Source organism: Merops nubicus, unplaced genomic scaffold (assembly GCF_000691845.1).
Source record: "Merops nubicus isolate BGI_N331 unplaced genomic scaffold, ASM69184v1 scaffold3585, whole genome shotgun sequence".
Lineage (NCBI taxonomy): Eukaryota > Metazoa > Chordata > Aves > Coraciiformes > Meropidae > Merops > Merops nubicus.
This window is the reverse complement of record NW_008607434.1, coordinates 12,513-33,630: the sequence shown is the minus strand read 5'-3', so window position 1 is coordinate 33,630 and position 21,118 is coordinate 12,513. Positions and strand designations below refer to the sequence as shown.

The following is a 21,118-nucleotide window of genomic DNA, read 5'->3' as shown; positions in this document are numbered from 1 at the left end:
ACAGTCGTGGCGAGCAGACTGCAAGGCATGGGTCAGGGTGTTCTTGGCCTGAAAATTAGCCATAATATCATGTATTTATGTTAGGTGTGACCAGCAAGTGACCCCATGACCTTCCACGCTAAAAATATGGTCACTGCAGGATGGGCAGAAGACAAAGGTTTATAAGTGTTCAGACAGGTATCTTCAGCTGCAACAAACCTTTCTCAGTTCTACCACTAGAAAAGACCAAAAGTGATGCTTTCACCTTGGCATATGCTGTAACTTTTCTTCCCTGGGGCTACAGAAGCAAAAGAAATTACATAGACCGCAGCTTTAAAGTTAAAACACATGAAAAAAAAATCACCAAAAGTGAAACCAGTTTTAACACATCAGAGACCTCCTTAGCGAAGCACTTCAACACAGTGCTCACTGTACGTGTCTTGTCCAGTAGTAATTTTGTTGTATTAGACAGCAGGCAATAATACTTATGAACTTCCAAAAGTGTTTTTTAAATGAAGCAATGCCCCAGTACATTTTGAAACCTTAGCACGTGCTCAGTAGTTAGCATTACCTTGATCTCTTCGTCCAGCTGCCTTTTAAGTTCTTCTATTTGCTGTGTAATTGCCTGCTTGCTTCTGGACACTTGCAACATTATGGTTTCTTTCTCTTCAAGTTGACGGCTTAGTTCACCTGTGACAAGAAAAGACAAGTTTCCAGTTCAGTCCAGATTAAGTAGCCTGAAAACATTCATATATAAATAATACTCAGTGACAGATAACTGGAACCACACAACATTGTTAATCTTACCAGTTGTTTACCTTTATGTATATAAATAATCTTATTTTACCTTTCTCATTGCACATATCCTTTTTACTAGGTCATCTTTACTCTTAGAATAATTCAGGTTTAGTAATGAAATTATGAGACAGATGTGTCTCCTCCCAAAACTTACCTATTCTGTCTCCTTCAACGTTATTGCTATTCTGCTTCAGTCATGAGTTTCACTCTTTATTCAGACTTTATTCAGACCTTCACATACACTTAACCCACAATTCTCTCAGCTTTAACTACTTCAGCACATAATACTTAGCTTCTCTACAGTTTCAAACCTTTTAATTTCTTGTTATCTGTTCCAAACTTCTTCTATACCAATATCCTTTTCTAAAAGAATATTAGAGAAACTGGCAATCCTTTCTCTAGGTCTAGATGTTTCTTCAAGTTGTATCACTCTTTCTATCTTGTTCTGTGTTTTTGTCCCATTTCATTTTACCATAACTTCTACTAAACACTTTAATACTCTCTTATGCTTTGCACAGGTTTAGTCCATTTCTTCTGCTCCCACCCCTGCTATCAATGTTCACTTGACCTTTCCTTTCTTCCAGAAAAGCATTTGTCTGCTCTGGAAACCTCCTCTTCTCTGTTCTTCATCTGCTGCGTTACTGTCAGTCTTTGGTCCTGCTTGTCCCTCATATGGAACTTTCCCCTATTTCCCTTTTCTCCTAAACCACTTCACAATACTTAGTATTTTGTACTGTCTCCACAACTGATTCCAGGTAGGTTTCCCTACTTTTTTCCACACAGGCATTTGCAATATTTAGTGTGGTGCATTTGAGCACCCAGTGCTACAAGGAACCTGATTTGTCATTGCTGCTGCCAGAGGACCAGTGCTACCCGTGCTCCATCAGGACTGGGGGACTGGCACGTGGCGTTTTGTCCTGCCCATACGTGAGCGATTCCCTGTTGCTTCTCAACTTACAGATTAATGTTAGTGCTGCTGATGCCATTGCTGTCTTATTTTGACTTAAGGCAGTCATCAAGGAGGCCATATAAAGACCCACTGATACATGTTTAACCTTGCTATGAGCTGGTGTAGCACAAAGGCTCATCCATTTACCTATTTCATTCCTACTTTATTAAATGTTTGCCGCAAATTCTAAAAGTGCCACAGTCCAACCCACAAGTGTACTTTCTTTCAGTGGCCCAAGACCTGCAACCATCTGTCTTACATCCCCTGGTGTAATTTCTTTCCACATAACATGACTACTTTCATCTGCAGTTCCTCTCTGTGCCGGGATGGTGGTAGCAGTCATTGTATATGCTGCTCTTCTTTTTTTCCATTCCTATATATCATCCCAAGACGTGTTTGCTCCTGACTCGCATTCTAAGTCTCCGTCACGTCCTGCAGATCAGCAGCTCTTTCTCAGGTTTGCAGCTTGACTTGTGTTTGCAAGCATCTAATCTTAGTTTCACATTTTTTATGATCAGGTGCCTTTGAAGCTCTCTATTGCTCTGGGGTGAAACGTTGCACAGGATACTTTAATCCTCAAAAATGCTTATGTCATTTTTCTATTTTTTTTTTTTAAATCCACATAATTCTCTAGTTACAGTTATACCCTTTATTACATTTTTTAGCCACTAGATAAAATCCTTTTTAGACAAATTGCTTCACAAAATTTGCTCGCTTGTTTCCTTTAAAACACAATTTTCATGCTGAAGCGCTGATTTTACACTGTCACACTGGCTCAACTGCCACTAAATGCTTTAGTAGCTTCCCATAATTAGCCCTGTGATAGAAGAGGTATATCCTAAAGTTTCACTTCACAAGCTTTACAATAACTGGAAAACTTTTATTCTGCATCACCCTCTTTCCTGTGGGCTCAAGTAACACCCCTCTCCTTTCTTGAAGAGGTGCCTGTAGCCCATGCTGTCATCTCTAAAATTCTTGTAGTCCTCCAGTACCATCTTTTGCAGACTTTTCCTGAGACATTTTAGATTTTTTCTTATTTTCAATTTCACTCTAAGATTCCCCTTGAATACTATGCCATTACAACAAACTGGTCAGATTTATAGAATCATCTTGAAAGCATGATCTCTTAATTGCTTAGAAGAAGAGATGATAAAATTTGGTTATTTTCTGTGTGTTCCCATATCACATTCTCCATTGAAAGGTTTTGTAAATTCCCTTTTCCCTGATAAGTGATGGAAAAGGGGGAGACACAGATCACAACCAATATTTATTTGAACATCTTTTATTAAGTTGCTATAATTATTAGCTTTGAGCTATTAATTCCAGGCAACACTGAACACAGTACATTCATGAGACCCTCAGGGGCTCCTGTTTTCATCACGTGCTTTGTATAATCGTCTAGTCTTTGCATGTGGCGGCCACCAACCTCCTGGATGTGATCCCAGTTATACAACCCATTGTTGATGCTGGTGTTTGCGAGTGGCCTTGGGCTGATTTGGCAGGTCTTGGTGTTCTGAGTTGGGCAGTTTTTAAAGATTCACCAGAACCACTAGACTCCAGAGATTACCAAATTTTAGGAGACTTTCACATGCAATGCCCTCCTTGATCTGCTGTTTCCTTGTAACTACCTCCATCCACAGACAGATGTGCCTGTAGAGCTCATTCACATAAACTCATATAAATTCATGGAAAAAGAATTTTCACGGCAGGTGTAGCCCCATGGCTCAGCTGCTAGAACTATATACACCAGCACTCCCTGATCTGATATTATGTAAAATCCCTAAAATTCAGAAGGTTAGTTTAAGCCAATTCAGTGGTGTTATAACTTGAGAAGTTTGACCTTGACACCAGCCAGACCAAGGAGCATTCACACCCATCACTTGCACTGTTCCAAGAAGTCTGCTTGGGAGCAGTAACAAGCTCCATGAGGGTAGCACACACACAGATACTGTCCACACAGTGAACATGTGCACTCTCGGAAAGTGCAAAGCTAAGAGGTTGTTCAAGCCACTTGGGTCTGTCCCAGATTCCCAGTCCCCCTACATGGAATCAGCAAGCTGTGTCACATCATTCTGGGAATTATTTACATAAGCAAATAATTGTTACAATTTGCATATGTCACTCATGAATACATGATTTATTTCTAATGTTGTCTATGAGTCAACATTTATTTCTCATGGTTGAACCAATGAGCCTGGAAGTAGAATAATCACCTTGGGAACAAATAGGTCTCACTTGTGGTACATGTTTAGAGGGTCTCTGCTACTGAAGGGAAAAAATATCCCCCTCAACAGAACTTCGTGCCCTCCTTACCTGATTCTGCCTGGAGCTGGGCTTTTTGCATCTCCATCTCATTCATACTTCTCTGTCTTTCCTCAAATTTGGCTTTCATATCTCTCATCTGGTCTTCCAGGGTGTGGTACATCTTTTCCAGATTAGCCTGAAAGACAGTAAGAAAGCGGAATCTGTGTATGTGTTTTTGTATTGCCTTTAATTCTCACTAGAGGGAAATAGTGCCAGTTCCACTATTTCACTTATCAAGAAACACCTTGGACTTAGTAATGGTCTCTGTACTCCTGGCCAGATCGTCAATCTCCATCTTCAGCTCACTCTTCTCCTTCTCCAGCTTCTGCTTCACCCGTTGCAGGTTGTCGATCTGCTCCCCAAGCTCCGCGGTGCTGTCCGCATGCTTCTTCCGCAGGGCGGCAGCCGTGGCCTTGTGCTGCAGCGTGGCCTCCTCCAGGTCACGGCGCAGCTTCTGAAATTCTGCCTCACGCTTCTTGTTAAGTTCGCTTCCAGCAGTGGTGGCTCCTCCAGTCTCTTCAAGTCTTTCACTGATTCCCTTGAGGTCACGAGCCAGCTCATCACAATGCTTCTCTGCTTTCGCCCGCACTGCTTTCTCACTCATAGTCTCCTCTTCCAGTTCTGCAACACGGGCCTGTGTAAGGAGGAAAGAGCACATCAGGAATGAGTAAGGGAACAGATCATTCAGTGCTTAGGTTAGTGCATAACTGTCACAGTATAATAACAAGCCCATATTTTGGAGACTATACACAAAACAAAGCTCCTTTGAATTTTACCGTTTATGCCATTGTAGGTGAATCGTGATCAACAGGAAAAGACCTATGGATCAACTCATGCTAACTTTAGATCACAACCCTCTGTCGTTGTTTCGGGTTTGCATGACAAGGGTTTGGCAGTGGGGGGGCTACAGAGGTGGCTTCTGTGAGAAGCTGATAGAAGTTTCCCCTATGTCCAATAAAAAACAATGATAGCTGGCTCCAAGATAGACCCGCTGCTGGCCAAAGCTGGGCCCACCAGTGACAGCAGCACTACCTCTGTGATAATATATTTAGGAAGTGTGGCGGGGTGAGGGGAGACTGCACGAGACCAACAGCAGCCAGAAGACAGGAGTGAGAAGATGTGAGAGAAACAACTCTGCAGACACCAAGGTCAGTGAGGAAGGCGCAGGAGGAGATGCTCCAGGCATTGGAGCAGAGATTTCCCTGCAAGCTGATGATGAGGACCGTGGTGAGACAGGTTGTCCCCATGCTCCATGGTGAAACAGACATCCACCTGCAGCCCATGCAGGATCTCATGCCAAAGCCAGTAGATGCTTGAAGAAGGCTCTGAGCCTGTGTGAAGCCCATGCAGGATCAAGCTCCTGGCATGACCTGTGGACCCATGGAGAGAGGAGCCCACACTGGAGCAAGTTTGCTGACAGGACATGTGACCATGAGGGGGACCCATATGTCTGTTCCTGAAGGACTACACCCTGTGGAAGGGATCCATGCTGGAGCAGTTTGTGAAGAACTGTAGCCCGTGTGAAGGAGTCACAGCATCCCCCTATAATGCTCAGGGGAAGGAGGTAGAGAAAGTCAGGAGTAAAGTTAAGCCTGAGAAGAAGGGAGGGGTGGAAGGAAAGAGTTTTAAGATTTGGTTTTACCCTACTCTGATTTGACTGGTAATAAATTAAACTAATTTCTCTTTTGCCTGTGATACTAATTGATGAATGATGCTGTCCTTATCTCGACTCACCCGCCTTCCATTACATTTTCTCTCCCCTGTGGAGCTGAGGAGGGGATAGAAGGGCTTTGGTGGGCACCTGGCATCACAGCTGTGTGCAGAAAACTATTACAACGTATCGAGGTAATTACTGTGCCAGGGTCAGAGATTTTGTTAGTGATCAAATGTGGACAAACATTATTCATGCTACTACAGTTTAAACAAACAAACAGTAATGATGAAATAGTTACAGAAAGTCTCTTGCCTGCAATTCTCTGATCTTCTTCTGCAATTGAATACCTGAATTCTGCTGTTCCTCAGTTTTATTTTGCATCTGGTTAAATTCAAAGTCCTTCCTGTGAAGCGAATATTCTTTTAATAAAAGGAAAATACATCCAGTCAAAAACAAATAGTAAATTTATCGCTATTTTTTTTCTCATACTTCCTTAATTTTTCATCTAAATGTTGTTTATCATTCCCCAGATCCACTATGGTTTCCTGGGCAAGTTTCAAGTCTCCCTCAAGCTTTCTCTTTGCTCGTTCAAGATCCATACAAACTTTTCTTTCCTGCTCTAAAGATCCTTCAACCTGTAAGATAAACATATGCAAACATGACAGAGGGAACAACTGAAGAAAGAACCTGCCCCTTCTCCTTGTGTTGAATATGCTCACATGGCTCACTTCTTGCTCCAGCTTGATCCTGACTTTGGTGAGGGTATTAACTTTGTCCTCCTCAATTTGCAGGTCATCCAGTGTCTGCTGGTGGGCTTCCTGTAGTGCCTTCTTCTCCTTGACCAACTTCATAATAGTCTTATTCAAACTTGTCACTTCTTCAGTCAGATTTTTAACCTATTGTAAGGCAAAACACTTGAAGACCATTAATAACTTCGACTTTCATATAGGTTAGTTAACACACAAACTCAATAAACTCATTGCTAGACTAACCAGGACACTTAGTTGCACTATATGGTCAAATTATACAATCCATTTGTTTACATATCAACCCTCCTGAAGTCACCAAGCAATACTGAACTTTACTTTTTAATGTATTTGTGCATGATCATGGTTGGTTTTCCTGCACAATAGAGGTGGCCAAATTTAACACTAGACCCATAGCCTTCTTTACACAACATCATGTTAGTGTTCAAGTTGACTGCACTTTTATATCCTATATATAGACAGAGCAACTACTGTTAAACATGCAAATAACAGAAGCAAAAAGTACCTTGTTTTCTGTAGCATGTTTCACCTTTTCAGCCTTGGCCAATGTTAGCTCAATGTCATCAATATCCTTCTTCAGCTCAGAACATTCATCTTCCACTTTCCTTTTTCTGGCTGCCAGATCAGCATTTATCTCCTCTTCATCTTCCAGTTTTTCCATTATGTCCTTTATTCTTGCTTCCAGATGGAATTTTGCTTTGATCAGCTGGTCACATCTTTCTTCAGCATCAGCCAAATTTTCATTTTCCTTTTAACAGAAAACAGAAACATGTTTCATTGTCACACGTTGGAACTGACACTTGCAGAAATCACCTGCTCATTATTCAATTGGAACACAAAATAACAGAATTTCCATTCATCTCTTTCCTGAACACTCAGACAAAACTTACGTAATCTGAGGAGCCAAAATGGTTTTAAATTACGTACAGTCTGTACTTGCAGCTGCAGGTCCTTCTTCTCTCGCACTAGAATCACCATTTTTTTTTCCAGTTCTTTCCTCTTGGTTTCTGATTTAGCCAGTTCTTCTTTTGTTTGCTCAAACTCTTTCTTCAACATGGCCATTTCTTTCTCAGTTCCCACACTTTTTAAGAGGGGTTTTATCTTGAAGTACAATTTCATCCAGGGCCAATGCTTGACATTCATGAATGCACGGATGTTGTACTGAATGCAGAAGATGGACTCCCTGAAACCAAAACAATCCATCAGTACTGTGGAAAATGCACATCTTTGAGAAACAAGACCTCGCAGAAAAAACAGACCTTCGGTCAAACATTCTTTTCAATTCAAGTCTCCTGAGGTATCCCCTGCATAAAGCCTGTGTCTGCATGATCAGTTGTCCTAAGCAATCATCTCGCATCTCTTCCAGGACACCTAGCAAACCTGCCTTGAAGAACACCTGCAACCAAAGAACAGAAATCAGTCATCACTGGGCTTGTATTTTAATGCAATGAATCATTTTCCACTGTGTGGAAAAATTAAATGTTTACCTTAGTGTGTCCAAATTTGTACTGAGTATGATCTATCTCAATGGAAGACAGCAACTTTTCACATGCCTTCTTGCTGTCAATAAACTGTCCTTCTGGAATGACACCAGCATTCAGAAGGCGGTATCTGACAAAATAAAGGAAAAATCCTTAACTGTCAGTCTCATTTTAGTGCACAGGATGCTATGAGAACAGCTGTCACTTTGAAGATACAGAGGAAGGCTGAGTCCAACTCACACCTTCAGCCTTAAACAGCAAATCAGCAATAAGCAGGCCAGCTCAGTAGGTTCCCAGCATGTCTTAACAGCCCTCACCGAGACTGAGGGAATGGATGGTCTGTTCTCTGGACTTAAGAGACTCTGCTCATCTGTGTCATGCTGACTGAGGTGGCCAGCTCACCGGGTTACCCATAATTAAAAAAAATAATGCATTTTAAGAACAGAGAGACTGCTGCAATTATCTCTTCTGACCTCCTGTATAACACAGGCACACAGTCCTCCCACTGTGTTGTTCATCCAGCCCCCATCTTGTAATTAATATAGTATTTAAAAAAAAAAAAAAAAAAAAAGTCCATCCTAATTGAAGACTTCAAACTTTGAGAGTGTCCCAGGTATGCTATTCACCCTCCACTGTAGAAAAGCTATACTTCACTTCTACCCTGACAACATCCATTTTCAGGTCCCAACCTTGGTCTCTTGCTTTCTTTAAGTCAGTCTTTCAGAGAACAGACTGCTGCATATTCAGAAATCTTTACACCTGTAGGTTCTCTACACCAGACAAATAATACATTGACACATAGTTTCATGGGTTAAATAATTTGGTGTTAAATACTTTGATCTCTCACTGCACTTGAGTTCACATTTATCCTGTAGCTCTTTTCTGAACCATATCCAGCTTCTTGCATTCCTCCCAAAGTATGTAAACCAGAACTGCACATAGTATCTAACAATGGACTTCCTAATCCGATGTGGAGAGATCATTCCACTCCCTATTCTTCTTGGCATCTCTCTGTATACCTATACACAAATCTGCCCACCCACATCACTGCCTTGGGAAGTCTTCAGTTATTGCCTGGAATGCCACTTCTGCCTTTTCCAGTGTCCCTGCTCTCCAGGCTGCCCTGTTCAGTGCTTTAAGTGTCGTGTTTTTGCTTTGTTCTTCGAGAACTGACTCCACATTTGTCTTTGTTCAAATGCAACAAGCAGATGACCCCAGCTGGGTTGCCCTAAATTTAGCGAACCTTCATGAATGTCTTATTTGCATGGCAGTTCCTGAGACAAAATTGTTTGGTTGTGGAGGTTTTATCTATAAATTAATTCTATAAAATCATATAAATTAATATATTAATAATAATTAATTAATATAAATTATCCCTGTACAAAATGAGAGTGGCACGTGCAACTAATTTAGATGTCATGCTGAAATCTGTTAATGTAGCTATATTTGCCAGTCAAGCTTGTAATTTCATCAAAAAAAGTGGTATCAGGTTTAATACTATTTTCCTTCAATAAAAGCATTCTAGTTAGAATTATTTAAACAACATTACTTAAACTTCTATGAGATAGTGGTTAAATATAGGATGTGGTACAGACAACGCTCCATATTTTTGATGAAACACGCTTGTGTCAAATTTGAGAAGCTAAGTAAATAATGCCAAAACATTGAGATGAACATGAATGAAGTTAAAATAGGTTTTGGCATACAGTATTCAGAAAGGCATTTGTGTGGGCACTGCCCACACAGATCCTGCTGTTAGATGTATTTTCATGCTTCCCATAGTTGTTAAATATTAAAATAGCCTTTTCCTGAGAACTATATCACTGACTTGTTTAGCAAAACTCTTCTCTCAAATGAACTGGGCTTGAAGCAAACACAAAAATGTTATTACAGACCTTTGTGTAAAATCCCCATATAGTATCTTGTTTGGAAATCCCTTCCTGCAGATTCGAATGCCTTCCAGAACACCATTACATCTCAGCTGGTGCAGAACAAGTTTGTGATCCATCAGGCCTATGACAGAATGATATGGGGATATGCTGATTTTTCTACCATGGGTCAACTGGTCTTTCTGCCAATTTCTCATTTACGCTTTATGAACTACCTGGGGTCTTTGTTTCATTGGGAATGATACAACGCACAAAATGAGGATGAGTTGTTCGCAAGTTGGACATCAGCTTATTTAGATTTTCCTGTAAAGAAAGAGCTCATTCACAATTTCTGTAATTACTTCATGACAGAACACAAATATTCTCAGTATCATTTGACTCTAATGAAAATCCAAGTTCTTTCTTACTCTTCTAGTGAATATTCTACAATCCTGTACATGTATCAGCAAAGTAAAGAGCAACTAACAGTGGATACAAGTCATAGACTTTCTTTCTGTCTTAAAATGAAAATGTGTTCTTCGTGCTTAGAAGCTAATCATAAGAGCTACTAAACAGGACAAGGATGAAGAGAAATGAACAATATTCTGAGATACCAGCAATGATCTTTCTTCATCAAAAAAAGCTTTTGATGAAATTAATGAATGGGTTGATTTGTTGGTTTTATTACTTAGATATATTATTTATGTATATTTAAATGAGAATTTAGCCACAAAATCAATGTTTTGCGTATGACATCAGAAGTCACGTGCTCTGCAGGACAGGTTTTTTTAACATTGCATTTCTTTAATCGTCTCATGCAATACATTGCATATTGTATATGCAAGACATAATCTGAGTATGGCCCCTGTCACAGCTAGGTGGATGCCACACTCCTCATCCGGCCAGGAAGAGCTGAGCCTGTTCCTGACCCAAGATACAGGTGAGTCACAGCAGCATTAAGGCGCTGTAACGTGCCATTTGCGTTGCCCACACTGACTGCAAGGCACCAGTTACCACACTATACCATGTAGTCAGAGAGACACATCATGGAAGAAGCCAGTTACAGCCAAACAAGGAAAGGATGTTGCCAGCACCAAAGGTCAAAGCCAAGACAGCCTTTGGGCTGCCTTGAAACTGTGCCACCTGATCAAAACATGTGACTTCCCTTCTCCATCATCATCCCATTGGACTCCATCAGCAAAGCAGAAATCAAAATAACCTTTCCCAGATGCCAAAGGTAACTTTCCACAGTTTCATATGGCAACAGAGAGAGTGGGCATGATGCATAGGATGGCGCTCTCAGCGTTTTCTGCAGCTGGCCCATGCTGGGCTAGAGAACACACCTACCCGAAAGAGTACAGAGAGAGTTTGGAAGGCAGAGCCCTTTTTCTTGGTTCCTTTCTTCTTAATACCACCACCTTCAGCTGGAAAATGAGATGACAGTCCAACTGAGGTACTGCTGTAGATCCCTTTGACAGCATTATAATTGTGCATCTAATACACAGAGCACGAATACTGACTCAACACTGGCTCAAGTCAGGTAATAGCTACAACTGGAAACTCCAAACAGGAGACATAATCCTCTGATCTTACCTTCATCTATTGAACCAAAGCTGGCATAAAGATTGCATAAGATTTTCATAGATGATTTCTGATACAGCCCCACAACAGTTTCATTCAAGGGATCCTTATTTTTCTCCAGCCACCCAGTGATGTTGTAGTCCACTGTGCCAGCATAGTGCACCAGGGAGAAGTGGGCCTCAGCCTTGCCTTTGCCAGGCTTGGGCTTCTGGAAGTTGTTGGACTTGCCCAGATGCTGGTCATAGAGCTTGTTCTTGAAAGAGGTGTCAGTTGCCTTGGGGACCATGCACTCCTCTTCCAGGATGGAGAAGATGCCCATGGGCTGAATGGAAAGATATTTTCAAGTAAGATGGATTCAAGTTATTATAACATGGAGTGAAAGAAATGCTAAAATTATATTACTGGGGCTATCTTACAGAGAATTAGCTTGAGACGATCAGGTAAGCAAGATTTTTTGTGAACAGTTGGCAAGATATTCAAAAGCACTAGATTTTCATAAACCAGGTTTTTAACTACTCAGCCACTGGCTGGAAAACAAAGCAAGCCAAACAAAAAATGTGCAGCAACTTCTTGGAATACAGTAGTTACTTCTTATCCAGAAGGAGCAAAAAGCACGATGATGTGGAAGAAAGACAGAATAGAGAAATAAAAGCAATGATTTTTTAGAAGGCAGAATATATTTCTAGTTAGTGGATAGTAAACCACATGTGTTATGTTTAAGGGAAGGGAATGGGTAAGGAGACCTGGATGCTTCACAGAAAGACTGTATTGAAGGCACCTAGTGCAAACACTCTCGAGAACCCCTTCCAGGTCTCATTTCTGCGATTGCACAAGCTCCATAGGAAACTCACCTTTTCTATAAGCTCAATGCAGGCAGCCAGGTCCATTCCAAAGTCAATGAACTCCCATTCAATTCCTTCCTTCTTGTACTCCTCCTGCTCCAGCACGAACATGTGGTGGTTGAAGAACTGTTGCAGTTTCTCATTGGTGAAGTTGATGCACAGTTGCTCCAGGCTGTTGAACTAATATTTGAGTAAATGTGTTAATATTGTTAAACTAACTTCAATCAATTTATTTTGTAGACAATTCAAGGCAAGGTCGGTCAGACTGGCCCCAAAGGGTTTTGAAAATAGTGCAAAGGATATATCATGGGTGGTCCAGGCTTACAGAAAGGTGGTTCTGTGATACACGTCGGATGCAGCCTGAATTGGTGATGGTTTTGGGTGACCCTAATGGGACTAAACACAGATTCTATGGGTAGGGAGACAGAAGCTTAATGGCTATGCTTCTGCTGTTTATTTTCTCTTACAAAGTTGGTGATGGATCTACAAAGGCAGAAGCAGCTTCAGAAAGATTTGCCCCACTCTTTGCATTGGGTCTGCATTGGGGTGAGAAGGAGGGAAGGTCATAGCAGTCAAACAAAAGGAAAAAAGTGTTTAAAGGCCGCCCGAAGTCTGAGAGTGCTATGCAAAGCCAAACCTCAAAAATCTCAAAGCCAGCAATGTCTAAGACCCCGATGAAGTGCTGTCTTGGCAGCTTTGTATCCAGTTGTTGGTTGATGCGCACCACCATCCACAAGAAGAGTTTTTCATAAACTGACTTAGAAATGGCATTCACTGCCTGGTGCACCTGCAGGGAGATGGTTCACACAGCTCCATCAGGGCACTGCCCGTGCATCACCAGAACAAAACACCCCTCCACCATGCACAGACACTGGCAGCCCATAAAGTGTGCTACAGCCTTAATGGTCTTGGCCACCCTCAGCTCTGACCTGCACCCACCCCTGTCCCTTAGGACAACAACGGTCCCTGCTGCTCCCTGACACTCACCTGATCCACTGTTTGGCCCTTCATGACATACTCATTTCCCACTTTCACCCGGGGGTAGCACAAAGCCTTCAGCAAGTCTGCTGAGTTCAGGCCCATCAGGTATGCTGCTTTGTCAGCCTCTGTCAAACAAACAAAAAAAAGAAATACTTTCTTCTTAGCCAGGGCAGGCAGACTGCACTGGAGCCAGCCAGAGCTCATTCTGAAACCTGGAAAACGGGTTGGCTTTATCCTGCCCACAAAGCTTGACCAATGCTCTCATTTACTTTTCCAAACAGCCTCATAGGGCTGGTCCTCATGATGTAGTGGCTACAGCGGTCCCAACAGGTGCGGTATAACCCATGATTGCATTGGTGACAGGACAAGAGAGTGGTTTTCTCTTCAAGCCACTTCTCCACAATGTCACCCAAGCAGAACGTCTGGATATGTTACCAGAAACTGGTGAACACAGCATTAACGTGTCACAGGCACAAGGTCCTGCAGCAGACCCAACAGGAATAAAGTAGATGCAGAAAGTGACTCTACAGGAGGTGGTGAGTTGAAGGTTGAATTTCCTTTTTATGTTCATCAAGGAACAACTGCTTCTTTCCTGGAAGACTCCTTGCCTTTCTAGTGAAAAATGGTATGAAAACAGTTGAAAATATGTCTCTCTAAGCCATGAAGGTATTACCTTCTGTGCCATCCGGCTCTGCCTGCTCCTCACGTGGTCTCTGCTTGAACTTCATCTTCCCATAGTGCAGGATTGTCCCTGTCAGTTTGTAAATCCCCATTCTCTCACTGGGGCTGAAGCCCAAAATGTCAATGGCTGCCTGCACACCAGATAGATCAGCTGATTATAATGATAGTGATGGTAAAACTGGTACTGCCTCTCCTTGCTAAATGTACTCACATCTGTGGCAACAAGCTCCTCCTGGTCATCAATGCTGGCCACAGAAATCTCCCCTTGGCTGATGAAGGGGTAATCATATGGGTTGGTTGTGATGAGGAGCATCTCTGAAAGGCAAACAAAGGAGTGAGAGCTAGATCCTGGTAGTGAAAATGGAACAACAGCTCAACAAGTCTCCACAGGTTCTTTTTCCTGTTGCACCCCCAAAACCATTCATGTGCCTTCCACTGGATGAGCAGAAAGTAAGTCCTGGGCAGCTTCTCAGTCCTACCAGTGTAATATGGAGTGTAGCGGGAGCTGAACAGACAAGGAACTAGGGCCATCCAAAGAAACAGCTTTTGAGAAAGATACTTTTGGGTAAGACTCGTATACTCTTATCCTCGTACATGACATACAGGAACATCCCGAATGCCCCTTGCACACCCTGGGGTTGTGTGCTGGTGCACGTCAGTAATACAAATATGTGTATTTATCTCCATCTAATTGAGGCCAGAATTCACAACTCATTTTCAGTCCTGAATCCTATGGCAGAGCAAGAGGAGAAGTGAAGGTGTGAAGGTGTGCAGATGTGGTGGGGCTGTGCAGCGTGCAGCAGGCGAAGCCCTCCATATGCTGAAGATAAACCAGTCTGTGTCCTCGTACAGCTATGCAGTCCCCCGGCACACAGCAGTGTCTCTGGAAGGGAAGAGGGATGTGCTAAATGTCAGGAGGGCACGTGATGGGAGGATGGGGGTAGAAGCTCCACCTTGAGAAATGTTCTGTGGGTAGTTGGAAGGGATGGCCACAGTGGAGTGAGGATGAATGCAGTAGTTGAGTGAGTGGCAAAAGGGTTTGGGACACGTGTGGGGCATGGGTAGGGTATGCCATGGAAGTGGGAAGGGGGAGAAGGCTGGAGAGGCTGTACTGGAAACGCAGAAGAACTTTTGGCCATATGATGAAGAGTTCAGATAGATGGTTTCTAGACCAGGGTATCTCATCACCTTGCACCCAGGGAATTTCTTCTGTTGAAGATTATTCATAGGATGTGGCCCATGAAAGTTGAAATTTCCACACCAGCAAGAACCACAAGTCATAAGGCAGAGTAGATTAGTCGCCCCAAACCTCACCTGCACATAGTTTGCATTAGACCTTACCCAGGGAAGATTAACTGGAGGTGGAGTCAACCCCTAGTGACCTCGTTATGCAGAGATACACGTGCTGTGCACAGCTTTAGTAACCCAGTCATCCTCCGTGCACATAATCAGAGCTTCAGTGCTTTGCACAGCCTGGGGCACCTGCTGAAGGGGGAACCTGGGTGCTTCTGACACACAATGCTGGGCCACCAGGTGCCACTGGACCCTCTGTCACTGAGCTGGCATATTTAGGGAGAAGTTTTCCATTCTGATTTTACTGTGAAATGTCACCAGGTGATGGCTGTCCTTACCAAGCAGTTCAGGCTTCTTATTTGAGAGGATCTGGTAGAAGATGTGGTAGCTTCTCTCAGCCTTCAGCTGGAAAGTGACTCTTGACTTTTCCAGCAAGTCTGTAATATGTATGCACAGGTAAATTTTTTCAAGCTCTTCTTTATAGTCAAGCAGTAAGCCCATCTCATTTACTCACAGGTCTCAATGTCACCAGAGGCCAGTTTTCCAGAGGTACCAAAATGAATACGAATGAATTTACCCTGACAAGCAGACAAAAGGCAGTGGTCAGTGCAGCATTCTCAGGGCAACAGGCCAGAGTGTTTCTCTTTCTTGAATCTCAATGACAGCATCTCCAAATAAGTTTGAACTATCTTAGATATTCAAAGACAAATAAAGGGGAACAATTTGTGCAGCCCATGCAGCTATGAGCATGAAACAGCTGTAAACATATCAGCATGTGACAAACAACCAAGAAATATTTCAGCAAGAACGTTTCTCCCAGCCCAGTGGCCCCCAGTTGAGAGCAACAAGCAGGCAAACAGGATTAGAAGTGCAGGAGGGCAGGGAGAGACACAGAAGCACTCACAAAGCGCGAGGAGTTGTCGTTTCTCACAGTCTTGGCATTCCCAAAAGCCTCCAGCAGTGGGTTCGTGCTGATGATTTGATCCTCAAGTGTACCCTGCAAGAATATTTGAATATTTACTGAAACCCACCATGGGCTATGTGGTAGGAAAACATGGCTATCCCTGTGACTCGCCTCATTACATGTGCAACCATGTGCCCTTCATTTCAGCTGGACAGTGTTACTACAGGATCTTCTTGACCACAGCACCAAGAACCAGCACTGTGTGTAAAGGGCAAATAACCCATTTTTTCTCTTATTCAGAATTTCTCCCACAGTCAGAGCTCTCATCTCTCAGTCACAGGGTCAGACTGGTCCGTGTGAATAAACTGGAGCTTCTGATTCTTCCTGGACACCAATCCCCTAGACCTGGTTTCAGTCTGGGTGAAGCTACACCTGGGCAGTAACAGTGGCAGCTTTGGTGGCTTCTGTTTGTTGTGGTCCTAATTGCATATCATCCCTAGGCCTTACTGCCTTTCCAGAGAGGGGCTGAAGCTAATAAAAGATATTTTCTGTTTTGAGGTAGCTGTTTGTAACCAGTGCTGTCTGCAGCCATAAGCTACTAGCATCCTGAACTGCCCTTCTGCCAAGCTTTTCCTCCTCACACCTTCACCCAGGACTCCTTCTTCTTGGCCAGGTCCCCGCTGGCTGCAATTGTTGCAAAGTACTGGATGACACGCTTTGTGTTCACAGTCTTCCCTGCGCCGGACTCTCCGCTGTTGAGGAATAGCACAGAGCAAATAATTATCTGCCTACTTTTTGTTGGAGGCAAAGTCCAAGGTGACAGGTGCACTTACGTGATTAGGATAGACTGGTTTTCACGATCTGTCAAAGGGAAAAATAACTGCAGTCAGAGAAGCTGGAGTGAAAAGTGTTGGTTCTCAGTTAACCTGTGGAAGAAAAACAGACTGCATGCAAAATGAAAAAGATGCATGGTCTTTCTCTTCTCTCTTCCCCTGCCTGTACTCCACACTTTCTGTCTTCTCCTTTTCTCCATCCTACACTCTCCTCTTTGCTTCTGTCTTCACCATTGTTTACCTTTATTACTGTTTAACATGGGACAGGACTTTATTCAAACCAAACCCATGTATTCTGGTGAAAATATTCCTTCAAGCTCTGTTCTGAACCTACCTGCTATTGCTTGAAGCCACATGCTGATGTCCTGACTAGGGACTTCCCAGACAGTGTGTCCTACCCAACTCCAACTGCTCGTTGCACTGGTTCCTATTATCGTGCTTAGCTTAGTATTTAGACCAGAAATACAATGTTCAGTGCACAGCACTTCAAAGTTAAAAAACCCATTGCAGGAGACATAGAACACTGTCTGGAGTTGGTTCTGCATCACACAGTGATAAAACAGGCAGATCTAATTCCACAGTACGATAGTTGGGAGCCCAAGCAGATAATCTGCAACATGACACAGAACAAGGAGCTGGAGTTGCACACTGTGAACTGAGCCCCTGGCAGGTAAGAAATGGCCTTGGGCAGAAGCAGGGTTTCTGACACAGTTTTTTTTTCTATGAGTCTGGTCAAAATAGAAAAGCTCACCAGTCAGCATGAACTGATAGGCGTTGTCAGAGATGGAGAAGATGTGTGGAGGGGCCTCCTGGCGCTTCTTGCCTCGGTAGGCCAACACCACCTCCGGGTTGTACACCGGCAGCCACTTGTAGGGGTTGACGGTGACACAGAAGAGACCCGAGTAGGTCTGCAGGAAAAAAACAGAACAGAAGAGTCACTGAAGTCCCTCTCCAGGCAGCTGGATTTTCTCCTTTGCCATGAGAGGGAACTTACATATATCATCCAGGAGCTGTAGCGGTCTTTGAGGTTGTAGAGGACGGCAGGTTCATGCAGGTGGGTCAACATGGCCACATCCTCAATTCTGTCAAACTTAGGTGGGTTCATGGCATATACATCATCAGGTTTGACAGCAACTGTCTATAATTCAGAAAGAGTTAACCTTGATTCAGCAACTCTCAATGCTCCTTCCATGTGTACACACAGAGACACAAACACAGAGAAGCAAGAAGACCTGTAAGGCTGCCCTAATTAATATTTTTCTTTCTGTTTAACTCTGCCAAACAAGATATTGCTGTTACAGGGTAGACACTGCTGCCAGCCAGAAACTCTACAACACTGGCAAATTTACAGGATTTAAATCTACTGTCCTGGAATTGCTACAACCACACAGGCAGGATTTATGCTGGAGCTGCTCGTGGTTGTAATAGCCAGGGTCACAACTGCTGGTCTGAGTACCTTGCAGCCTCCAAGACACACTTCACAGTGCCAGAGGGACAGGACACAGCTAAAGATTCAGCAATAGCAAATCCTTCCTTGGAACAGGCTTGCTCCACTCCCGCCTGTTCCATTCCTGATTAAACAAAGGCTCTGGCTCTGCCAAACAGCACTGTCTACCGGGCTCACATCGTGGGTGACCGTCCAGTCACACAGCCAGAGCCTGTGGGGTCAGGGGGACACAGGAAAGCAGAGTTACACAGATGGCAGCAGCTTATCTCAGCCACACAGAATCATGAAGGAGCATGAAAATGCTGTTGTCATTTCTCCAGATGTTTTTTCCCCCCATTACTTTTATCCTGTAATTGCTGCTCCCATGCAACAGTCCAAACTGACTACTCCAGTCCAATTAGTGCTACTGCAATCACATTGATTTGGAAAGACTGAACAGTATTTCCAAGCTCAGGTCCTGACTAGAGGAATGATCTTGGACTTCTTTTGAGAAAGCAAGAATTACAGGCACAGTTTCCAAAAGCAACTTTGTGATAGGTGTCACTAAATATCTTTTGAACACTTGAGCCATTAGGATTCATGGAAAGTCTCCATATAGAAGAAGAGATCACGCATTAACTGCTACTCACAGCACATACCTGCCAGTCACTAGAAAGGTTTCTAACCTAACACCAGTTCAGTGCTCAGAAGAGGGCAGGAAGCTCTAAAATACTAGGAATTATTAAGAGAGAAAGGGAGAAGAGAGTGTTGTGTACGATGTGTTCATCAGTTCATTCACATCTTTATTACTGATCACACCTCTTAGGATATAGTTGTACTAGAAATGCTCCAGAGAAGAGAAACAAAGATGGACACAGGTATTGGGATCTGGGGGTGAAAGGGAGACACTTTTGAAGTCTGCAGAATTAGGAATAGCAGAGAGAACCATGGCCATAGCAAGGAAGAATTACTCTAATTTTTTTGTGAAAAAAGCTGAAATTACCAGCTGCATATAGCAGAGAAAAGGAGCATTTTACACATACTCCAATTTTAAACTGTGGAAATCTTTCCTACAGGACACTAGAGAGGCAAAAAGCTCAAAGGGATATTAAAAAAACAAGCAGGTCCTTGTACACAATAGCCTGCTGCAGCCTCTGCTCACTCACATACCAGGGACTGCTGGAGCCTGGGGTGAATCAATGGACAACTGCTTTATGCTTTGTTTTCTTTAAAATCTCATACACCCACTGCCAAGACGTTGGTTGAGGTGGTTCTGTGGCTGCTGCAACTGTTCTTACAAAAGCTACGAGGACACAAACTGCTATGACATTTCAGTGGTTTTGGAAGATTAACACCTTGGACGCTTCCCAGGAAACTGTTCACAGCCAGAGATACTGATAATAATTCCACATGCAAAGGGGACTTTCAAAGGAGCTACCTGCTCTGCTACCAGTAAAGGAAGGGATTTATCAGTGGATATGACACTGTTAGGTAAAAACAGCCCTTGAGGAACACCAAGACTGGCAAGGCTACAACCCAACCTGATTCAGAGAACTGGTTGATCTTTAAAGCCTAAACCAAGAAAAATTATCCAGTGGTCACCTTCACCCCAGCATCAGAGCAATACTTTCCTCTGGCAGCTGTGCTGCTCCCAGGCAGCGGGAAGGCCTGCGCCAGGCAAACGTCTTGCTGAGGTAGTCTAGTGCTTTCTCTGTTCCTTGCCCTCCCTAGCAGACATCCCAGGGCAGGGAGGAGGGACAGGAGGAAGGTACTTACTCTGCCATCCTCTGTCTCCACAGTTATCTTCCCATCCTGCGCAGTCTTGATCTTCCCTTTGGTGTACTCCACCTCGGGGTCAGCCACGAAGCAGTAGGTCTTGGCATCGAACGGCTGGTTCTGGGCTTCTATTCTCTCCTTCTCCGGCCTGCGCAGGTACGGCGCCGCCTCACCAAACACCTCCATGCCAGCATCTCTGCTCATGGCTGATGCTGGAAGTCCCCTGGGCAGTCCTGGGAGTCAAGCAGAGTGGAGCTGAACCACGATCATCCCTCCCAAGCCGGTTGCTCTGGTGACACCCTTCCCACCTCTTGGATGCGTGCCGCAAGGTGTTCAGGGAGATATTTGCCTCTCAGAGCTGGAATGTACCAAAGCAATGAAGAAAAGATGGCACCCTTCATAGCCCCAAGGAAGGGGATCCATGCCTGAAGGAGCAGGATGGCTCCCTGGGGAAGTGAGGCAAAGGGGATGGATCTCTGAAGGATTCACATAGCCCTTAGTAAGACTGAAGCCTGTTTTTTTTTTTTCCATTTCTCCATGTATTATTTCTCCAACACCCTTTTAAGATGGAGCCTGTCCTAGAACTCTGGTGGGCAGCCATAGCAGGCAGGAACGGACATGTGCCATGGTCTGTTAGAGCAGCTCATGCAGGGAGAAGAACGAGGACCTGCCCGCAGCAAGCACAAGGGACAAGCCAGGTCACGCCAGGCTGGGCAAGCTATTAGTTCCCATGCTCTAAATTCTCACCTTAACAATCAGTTGACAGAAAGAAGGAAGGAATGGGCTGGCATCTCTGATCTCTGAAAAAGAAAGAGTGGAGGGTCAGACTCTATGCTACAGCCTCTCTGAAGGCCCAATACCTCTCATTTACTTACAGCAAGCAACCACTCCGGCTGAGGACAGTGAAGTAAAACGCAGGTACCAGTCCTTCCCTACCCAAGGAATGGCCCAGTGGGGAATCTACAGCAGATTTCCCAGCACAGTGCTACTGCCTTGTGAAG

The 21,118-nt window shown here is 43.6% G+C and overlaps 1 protein-coding gene across 1 annotated transcript; it reads right to left on the bottom strand.

The window, feature by feature from the left end:
• Positions 1-3: 3 nt before the first annotated feature.
• Positions 4-20,303, bottom strand: LOC103772585 (myosin-3-like; the record flags this gene model as incomplete). Its single annotated transcript, XM_008939919.1, has 28 exons — positions 20,118-20,303; positions 17,910-18,053; positions 17,667-17,823; positions 16,916-16,943; positions 16,726-16,834; positions 16,083-16,175; positions 15,693-15,756; positions 15,517-15,615; positions 14,097-14,200; positions 13,878-14,016; positions 13,211-13,329; positions 12,861-13,010; positions 12,233-12,403; positions 11,409-11,703; positions 11,148-11,248; positions 10,037-10,124; positions 9,828-9,945; positions 7,939-8,062; positions 7,711-7,847; positions 7,379-7,634; positions 6,957-7,199; positions 6,404-6,580; positions 6,174-6,319; positions 5,997-6,087; positions 4,275-4,664; positions 4,040-4,166; positions 551-669; positions 4-48 (listed from the first exon to the last, which is right to left on the bottom strand). Coding segments are annotated over exons 1-28 (4,020 nt in total), but the record flags the coding sequence as incomplete, so codon positions are not given.
• Between the last annotated feature and the right edge of the window lie 815 nt (positions 20,304-21,118).